At 39.6% G+C, this 9,966-nt stretch overlaps 1 protein-coding gene across 2 annotated transcripts in view; it reads left to right on the forward strand.

Moving 5' to 3' along the window:
- BMPER (BMP binding endothelial regulator) overlaps window positions 1-9,000 on the forward strand; it is a 230,473-nt gene extending 221,473 nt beyond the window's left edge. For both annotated transcript variants that reach the window (XM_004418836.3, XM_087435327.1), the window contains one exon: window positions 8,756-9,000. In XM_004418836.3, coding sequence (XP_004418893.1) covers window positions 8,756-8,937 — 182 coding nt within the window. In that variant the 3' untranslated portion in view covers window positions 8,938-9,000. The remainder of the gene's footprint in view (window positions 1-8,755) is intronic.
- The last annotated feature ends 966 nt before the right edge of the window (window positions 9,001-9,966 follow it).

Raw genomic sequence — 9,966 nt, forward strand, 5'->3', positions numbered from 1 at the left:
GAGTTCAGTTTCCACAGCAAGAATGCCTCCCTATCAATGCTGCCCTTCCCAGAGTGATAAAAATACCTCACATTAAGGTGTGGCTGAGGCTCCTGAAAGGTGAGACTAAATGATTTACCTCTCACCTAATGCATTAGTGTCCACTAGGATAGTAAGGGATGTTTATGAGGCACTGGGTCCTTCCAGCACATCTTGGATACTCCTGGCTCCCTTTCTCTGCTTTGAGTCCTCCTTCCCTTGAATCTACCAAAAATGAATATAATATTTGGAGTCAAGCTCCAACCATCCATCCTGGTGTAATGCAGGGCTCAGTAGAACTTCATTAATTTTATTAGCTGTGGTAGTGCTGGGGTAAGGATCATCGTAGAGACAGAATATATGAACTCTTTCTTCCTGGCTCAGAGCTATATTTAGCACCATTTCAGTGCACACAATGCATTTGAGAACTACACATTTCACCCCAGCATCCTGATTTCAGGGACTGAATCTCAGGAGCTAAAATTGCTTTTCTAATGGAAAAGGAATATGGCTCCTGAAAGGTTCCATTTACCACTTAAAATTAGTGGAGCCATCTGTGTGACGTATAACTGTCAATGTGTGGTTGCAGGGAAACCTTTTACACCCCTCCCACACACACATATACACACACACACACAGAACTTCCACAGATTGACAGTTGGTACATGAGAAATAAATTTACAGAGATATGCAGCATTTCTCAGTAGATTGATTTCTGACTCATCTGGAACATTGAAGACTATAAGGATCCTCTTTACTTGTTTTTAGCTCCCATATCTTTTGACTTATGACAGCACTTAGTCCACTTAATTGAAAGAAGAGAAAATTTCCAAAGTAAAAAGCTTGGAAGTTGGACAAATAAGAAGCCAGCCAGGCAAGAATGAACAAGTGACATTTCTAAGTCTAGCCTGGATTTTAACATCAGGACCACAACACGAAGTATATGCCCACTTGCCACAGCTAGTGGCAAGGACTAATGGAACTCTAGTTTAACACGTGAATTACTAAACACAATACAATATGCAAAGAGCTACTGTGAAGGTCTATGAAAGTTTAATAATGACCATTTATATTAATATTTACTATTTTCTAAGCACCTCCTTTGTCCCAAGGACTAGAATAGCACTTTATATTATATTTAATATTATTTAATCCCCATTATGGTCTAAATGGTAACATTCTATTACCCACATTTTACTGATAAAGACATTGAGGCTCAGAATATTTAAGAAATTTGCTAAAAGTCATAGAGCTAGAAAGCAAGGAAGCTAGGAATCAACTCAGGTCAATTTGTGTTATAACCCCTGTTCTTAATCATTATGAGAACGTAGACAAGAAAGAGCATTGTAGAAAAATTTATTTAAATATGAATATATATTTATTTGTATATTTATATAAGCATCAATTAATTTATCCAAATATTTGTTATGTAGATTTTTTCCATTTCTATTCATTTGTTCCCTATCATAGATAGTTGTTACTTGGTACCTTCTGACTCTTGCTCCTGCGTCTTACCTTGCCATCCTTAGCAGATTTCCTGCCCCCTCCCTGTAGCTGACACTAACTGTCACTGCACTTTCAGTAATGCATTTTATGCGTGGAAAAGGGGCTGGGATATCCAAAGTGGTGAGTGTCTTTCCACAGCACATCAGATAATCTGCCGGGCTCTGTGAGCAGTTTCCTGCTTGACTTACTTTACACACTTCAGGTGATTCTAGCCCCTTCGCTGCAGCAACTCTTCCCTAATTGTACACACTGAGCTTTTTCCTGGCCGACTGGATGCCTCCTGTAAAAGCTTAGGAGATAAAGTCGATACTGTGACCGTTAGCACCCAGAAGGCGGACATGGAGACAGCTGAGTTCCAGAAGACACAGAGCCACACTTAAGTGAATTTATTGATAAAGCCAACATGTAGCACTTTTATGGGTTACCATATAAAGTAACATGTGATGCTACTTGTGTGTTTTACACAGTAGCTGCTTGTGTGCTCCCTTGAGAACAAATAAACATGCTAACCCTAACCATTTGGGTAGCTTCCTGGTTTTTAAAAAATTTATTTAACCAAATGAATCCTTTTTAAATGTGTATGTGCCAATTGAATCACATTTATGTTTTAAAAAAATTACCTTTTGCCTTTTATAAGTTTAAAATAAATGGGATTCACAGAAGGGTAAAATGGGGTCCAAGTCAATATTAACTTTCTAGGACCATCTAAAAGTTGTGCCAATTTGAAGGCAAATCTAATCATGTCATCCTCCAGTTAAAACCCTTCCAAGACTCCACTTTGCCAAGGCTTACAGGCCCTGCCTACTTCTCTGCCTTTGTCTCCTCCCACTCGCCCTCCTCATATCCTGTGTTCCTGCCCACCAAACCAAGGATCCTCCCTTCCCTGATGGAGCCCTGGCAGCTTGTTGCTGCCCACACCCCCATCTTTCTGCCTGGGAAACTTTTCCTGCCATTGTCTGTCTGACAATTTCTACTCACCTTTTAAGACCTAAGTGAGATCTGTTCTCTGAAGTCTCCCTCGATCCCTACCCCACCCTCAATATTGAGTTGACATCTCTTTCTTACTCCTCCACTGTACTTTACTCTCAGTGTCTAATATGAGGCATCTTGCATTTTATTTAGAATCTGTTTGTGTGTCACCTTCACCTATTTGGTTGTTAGCCCCAGGCTCCTGTAGCTGGAGGTCACAGACAATATCTGACTCACATTTGACTCCCTGGCCTAAGAGAATGCCCACCACATAGTAGATACTCAGTGGATGTTTCTTGATCTAATTTGAATTGAAATGGAGAGGATATTTGTATGATGAAAAAATATCCTTTTATCTTTTCTAGTAGTTCTTCATTTTCTACATTCTACTTTCTACCTGCAGATTGTGAGGGAAATATCAGGGTCCAGTAGTCAAAGGTAAGATGTCACAGCAAAGCAGTAAGAAGTTAAATGGCAGAGCTAGAAGAAAGAATTGAGAGGTCAGGGAGAGCAAAAGACATGGGAGAGTTCATGTCTATAAGAGAATGAAGGAAAAGGAAAAAACACTGGTGGGAAAGAGGAAATTCTGCCGAATTTTCCTATAGCACAGATCTTTGCAAGATTTGAAGGGGAGCATAGTGTCTGGAGGGTAAAGTGAGTTGAAAGAGGCATTTGGGAAGCAGTGGATGGAGTGGAAATGATGGAGTGGAAAATGAACTCAAGACCAGCCAAATGTAATCCACACTGGGAAATGGAATGATGGATTGGCCATCATTAAGATTAAATCATCATCCAACAGGCATAAGCATTTATTAAGCTGCTCCTCTGTGCTTGGCCCTGTGCTGGAACGTTGGGTTATGGAAGACAAAGACTCACCCTCAAGAGCCCAGACCTCAGCGGTTCACTCTCCTCAACCAGGGATGCTTGGCATAACCCCTGGAACTTTTTAAATCCACAGCTATGCAGGCCCCACTGCAGACTCAGAGCAAAAATCTATAGGGAATGGGGCCGAGGAATATATATCTTTTAAAAGATCTAGGGGATTTTTATGAGTATCTCTGATTAAGAACTATAGCTGCACTGAACTTGGGGGATCAAAACAAGTAAACAAATAACTATTATGTGAAAAGTGCTGTGGGATGCAGAGGAGGGAAGGGTATTCTGCAGAGATCTAGGAAGCTACTTGAAGGAGGTGACATTTGAATTAAGACTTGGAAAATGATGAGATTGGGAAGAGAATCGGACCTGATTGTAATATATTTCAGAGCTCTCTGACTGGAAATTAGAGATAAAACTGTAGTAACTGATGAAGAGAGAGAGAAAAAGAGAAGACAAGACAGTGTCAGGGGAAGAATCTTGGGAGCAGGCAAAGAAGCCCAAGGGAGAGGAGCTGTTCTCAAGATGTTAGCAGAAGAACCTGGAGAGTTCAATGTTGAAGGTAAAATGGACAAACAACCAAACATTTTCTGGAGAGGTCATGGGAGAATGGGGATTGCCAATAGCTCAGTGGATATGGTCATTACTGAAAATTTTGGTGGGAACTGCTTCAATAAAGTGGTAGATGAGGAAGACAGGTCACCAATGTCGATTAGTTGCAGAGGAATAGGATAAAATAACTGTTGACTCTTCTATGAAGTTTGAAGGTAAAAGAAAGAAGAAACTAAGTCTGATAGATTAGGGAATTTTTTTAAAGATTTTTTCTTAAAATCTTTTTTGTTAAAGATTAGTGTTGATCTGAAAAATGTTTCTAATATTTAGAGGATGGAGCCAACAGAGAAGGAGAGATTAATGTGCAATGAGAAGGATGAATAAAAGAACAAGTTCCTGGAGGAGATGGGTCAGAAGACAGGAATGGCAAATCAAGGATGGATACAAATGAGGAGCAGAGGCAGTAAGGAGATGAGTTTGGTGCTTGTGTAGATGACCTAAACCCATCAATAAGAAAGGATGCATGCCTAGGGAAGACGATGGGAAACAGTAGGACTTCCATTGTGCACCTACTTCCACTTTGGAAATACTATTTGCCGTTTCATTTGCTAAAAAGGCATGAGTCTCTGCAGTGACTGAAGCATGAATATGAGGGTTGTTTATAGGACCAGTTCTCAATCCTGACTGCACGTTAAAATCACCTATGCTGGGAGGTATTTTTTTAAGAAGAATTACTGTTAACCTGGTCCTACCTTCAGAGATTCTAATTTAATTGGTCTGGAGTGGGAGTTCAGGCATCAGGAAGCTCCCCAGGTGATCCTGATTTCCAGCTTTGAACACCACTGGTCCGTAGAAACATAACAACACATGGATACAATTATTCTGTGTGAATATTATATTCATCCAGGATGTTTCCAAATTATTAGGCATGTACAATGTGTAGGGTATTCTGTTAGTCACTGAAAAGAGAATAACTTCAAAGGGATCAGTGAAAAGTCGAAAAAGATTATCAGAAAAGCACAAGCTGAGAGATTTAAAGGAAGAGTTATGTTGATCCTTCCACTGTCTCATCTATATACCTATGCATTCAATCACCTAGCCATCCTCTCAGTACCTACTACGTGTTAAAGACCACACTACTGCTGAAAATAAAGAAACAAAACAGCCTGTCTCTCGAGTAGCCCAGACTGAGGTGGAGAGAGAGAGAGGGCAAGGAAATGGATGATTATAATTTCATATTGTAAAAGCAGCGTTAGAGATGGGCAGAATGTGCTCTGAGCATACCGTCAAGGGATATCTTATCCAGACAAGAGAGGTGGGAGGAAGGCTTGGGAACTGAGTCTAAGAGAGGAAGATGGGGTGAATGGTGGTGACATTCACCAAGCTAGATGATGGCACTGGATCAAGGCAGAGGATAGGTCCTCAGGATTGGCTTGGCTACAGGAGGTTCCTAATAGCGTAAGGAATAGAATTCAATTATTAAAAGCTGAAACAACTTAATAAAGTTATACTGTGGAAGTAATGTTAGGGAATGCAGCCTTAAAGAGTAGTAGTAATTTTTTACTTATCCACTGTATCAGTTAGGATCCAGGCAGAAAACAAATGGCGCATTCCAATTGACTAATTGAGGTAAGTTTAATAGATGGACTACTTTAAAAGGGATAAGAAGGGTGTAGTGAAATAAGGAAAAGTCTGGTGCCCTGGAACTGAACTGTTTTTACTCAAAATACTGTGATACCAAATGTGTGGGTTTCTTCTCACACATTCGTTGGTACCAATTCTCCAACTCTCTGGAGACCAACTGAGTATCCTACAGTTCAGTTCAATTCTGACACTAACTACTCAGAGTTAGTATCAGATTCCACAAGTATAAGGGTTCAGTCCCACAAGATGCCCTCACTTCAGATGCCAGTTGCAAGTATTGGGTCCCTAGGTAACCCTCACTTCTGTCCGAGTTGGCTACAAAGTTGGGGGAGAGAGGTGTTCTCACAATCCTCCTTCCCTTTTGGGTTTAATAATTTGCTAGAATGGCTACAGAACTCTGGAAAACACTTTACTTATTATTACTGGCTTATCATCAAGGACACAAATGAACAGCCAGATGAAGAGGTATGTAGAACAAGGTCTGGAAGTGTCCGGAGCACAGGAGCTTCTGTCCCCATGGAGTGAGGACACCACCCTCCCAGCACCTCAATGTGTTCACAAGCTCTGAAGCTTTCTGAACCCAGTCATTAGTCATTTAGGGGTTGTTATGGAGGTTTCGTCATGTAGGCATGATTGATGAAATCATTGGCCATTGGTGATTAACTCAACATCCAGTTCTTCTCCCCTTCCTGGAGGTCAGGGGGTGGGACTGAAAGTTTCAACTCTCTAATCATGCTTTTGTCTTTCTGGTGACCAGCCCCCATCCTGAAGCTATCTAGGGAGCCCTAGCCACCAGTCATGGTATTAGCATACGAAAGACACTTATCACTTTGGAGATTCCAAGGACTTTTGGAGCTATGTGCCAGGAACAAAGACTAAGTATTTTTTTTTTCTTTTATCATATCTTGGCTCATAAGGGAGAGTCTGTTACCACCCGTGGGCCTGTAGGGGCAAGGAAGGGGATGGCTATGGGAGCTCTGTAGAGAAAGAAGGCTACTTGATAGGAGCAGTGACCTTCTTGAGGAGTGCAGCTGCCCACAGTGACCACAGAAGGAGACCCCAGAAGAGACTAAGTACCTGGACCTCACTCTTCTTTTTTCCAATCTCCAGCTGGTGTTCACCATTCAAAAAGAAGCCCATTGGTGTCAACCCTAGAGGTCAACACAGAGACACAGAGCACAGAGCACAGGATATACAGCAGGGAAAAGAAGGGGAGACAGTGGATCTAGAAGGAAATGGAAAATGGAAAATGTTCCGTCAAATGGAAAATGTTCAATCCACTCTCTGTTGTAACTCATTCATTTATTCAGCAAGTATTCATTGTTGGCTTCCAAACTTAAGGCCTTCAAGGTGCCAGACAATGTACTGGGGGCTAGAAATGTAGTAGTAGACCAGATGAAAACTCTGCCCTCAGAAAGCTAACATTCTGGTGTGGGAAGACACAGAGGAAATATGGTACAAATGGTAAAAATGGTAGTGATATGTAAAAAAGAAAAAATAGGGAAAAGGGGAAGAGAATGTGGAGATGCTATTTTGGATGGGAAGTTGCCTTTGAGAAGACACCTCAAAAAGGTGAAGGAGTGAACCAGGCATAGGAATCAATAAGATTGCATTTGATGTTTCAATATAATTGATGGGTAATTAGCTACCAGCAACTCATCCCTCTATTCGTATATCAGACAGATGGCCATGTCATTTATCTCCACCTGCAAAGCATCTTGTACTGTGGCTTTGTTCAAAACAGGTGGTTAGTCACAGTTAATAGTTTAGTTAACAATTGGGACAGGGATAAATATGACAGTATTTAATATGGAAATTAGAATCCATATAGAAAAATGATAATTATAGAGCCAAATATTATAAAGTTCGTTCCATGCAGATGTTTCTCAAAATTCTATGTTTCATACAGCTCAGTTTTCTAATAGTGTGTGAGAACTTCTGAGAAATAATTGACCACTCTCTGGACAAGACACCTCTTTTCTCATTTGTTTGTAATTAGTATAATGGGTATTTGAGGATCCTTCATAGAATTTACTTTTACGGTTCTTATTAACTTACTTTTCATTAGATATGGTCAAACACAAATATTTTGTGGTAACTCTGAATATATAACTTGAAAGACTCAATTAAGGCCAACTTGCTTGAAAACCAGTTCTATTTTTCAGTTTTATAATGACATAATTCTTCCCCAGATATTATTCTGTAAACTGCATAAACAATAGAGATATTTAAACTGATAATCTTCCATTGTTATTAATTGTGCTTGGAGAAACTTCGAATGAAGGTTGGATTGTTATTGTTGTTCTTGGATAATCCCTCTTCCAAATTCCTACGTGTGTTGCTGTTCCTACTCATGGGAATAAGGGATGGCCTCTTTGATTGTCACTGGAAATAACTCAGATGGGAAAGTCTATGTGTAATAAAACTTCCAGAATGTTTGCAGTATTCTTTCGGACAAATCTATTCATGAATTTTCAGTAACTCTCAGAATATTGTCAAAATCATTTTAGCTCTCAGTTAACAAATATAGTAAATTGGCCATGATTTGGCTGCACCATCGTTTTCATATTCTCTGGCCCAGCCAGCCACCTACTTCCCTCTCCCCAGTCGCATATCTTATTTTTCCTTATTTGGCTTTTCCTCACTCTTGCTCTAACTTGCCTCAAATTGATTAATTCAACATATGATTGCTATGATTAAAATATGTCACACATTTCCAGTATCTTCGGCAGGATTTTTTCTGTATGTGTAATTCTGTATATTTGAATATTGATGTGGTTGCACAAAATATTCCTGTTCATCACAGCTCAATAGTTCTAAGGACAATTTGGAGTTAATTTTTCATACTATTCTCAATAACTAAATAACCTTGTAGATTTTCTTGTAGCTTTGCTAATGTATAGTTTGTCTTCTCTGGGAATAAAACGCTTTTTGTTTTATTTTATTTTATTTTGAAGTTCACTGGCCCAGCAGGTGGATCTTGAATTTGTTTTTTTATGTGCAGGTGATTCCCAGAGTGTTTGAAGAATGTTGGATGTTTGTTATTCCTTTGTTAAAATGCAGAAGTGAACCTGTGCTGTGGAAAGGCCCGGGCAGTGAGTTACGTGAGCCTTCAGAATGGCATCGGGCTGAGAGTGAATTACTGTGGCCATTTCTCCGTGTCTCACCTTTGTCTCCTCCTTTTTTTCAGCCACCCAGTGTAAGCATGGGGCTGTGTATGATACCTGTGGTCCAGGATGTGCCAAGACCTGTGACAACTGGAATGAGATTGGTCCATGCAATAAGCCATGTGTTGCAGGTTGCCATTGTCCAGCAAACTTGGTCCTTCACAAGGGAAGATGCATCAAGCCAGTCCTTTGTCCTCAGCGGTGACCTTTGTTTTGCATCTTAAGACTTTCAAACCTAGTGTCCTTGACACTGAAGTGGACGAGCCAATGAAGGACTGCAGTATTTGTGTGCTGATTCTGCAAATACACACACACAGAGTATATATGTGTATATATATAGATATATAGATATATTCAGAAACATTTCATCATTTATATAAACTATAGGTGGATTATTATATGTATATTTTTTGCTATAAGACATGCATTATTTCTAGGATCCTAATCTGTAAGCCGTTGGATACCTTGTATAAATAAACCAGGTTGTTTTTAATTTAATAAGGCAGCATGCAGACATATTGGATGGCTTTAACATCACATACATTTGTCATTTTTAAGAAAGTTTTCTAAGGAATGTAAATTGCCTGCCTGCATTAATTTTAGCTTTGAATCAGGATTTGCAGTTGAGTGGGAAATACGTTTCTCTGGAGAAGGGCAAATTTATCTAGGGGTATTTCATGCTTCCAAAGAAAAAAATATATGTCTGAGAGAGATGGCTGGTGATTGGTGACAGGTCCTAATGGTGCATGTAAAGCAAGGGATAGGTTGTTAGACTTTATTGGGTCATGGTCTGATATAATTTCCAAAAATGATTGGCTAGTTGCCAAGAAATATATGTTTGTCACTAGAGCATAACCAAAGAATCCAATGATTTCTTGCCATCTTTGCGTATTTTTTGAGTTTCCTAATTATATATGTGTGTACGATGGATGTGTCCACTTATATGTCACACACTGAGATTAAGGAGTGTCTGGGTGACATGTTAGATTTATGGAGCATAAGCAGATATTTGGAGAAACTATTGCACAGCATAAGAAGAAATATCCATTTCTCTGAATCTCAGAGCAATTTAGGATGGGCCGACCCAATAAGTTGATGTAAGCCATCTATATTTTATAACTATTCCATGTGTAAAATGACAGCCTTTAATTATTTCTAGAAGTTTCCTAGTCCAGCGCTATTTGGTGACTGTTAATATGTCATAATTATTAGACAGAAAGAAAGCCTTGACTGA

The sequence above is a fragment of the Ceratotherium simum genome, chromosome 1, assembly GCF_057802395.1.
Source record: "Ceratotherium simum simum isolate JZ-2026a chromosome 1, ASM5780239v1, whole genome shotgun sequence".
NCBI lineage: Eukaryota > Metazoa > Chordata > Mammalia > Perissodactyla > Rhinocerotidae > Ceratotherium > Ceratotherium simum.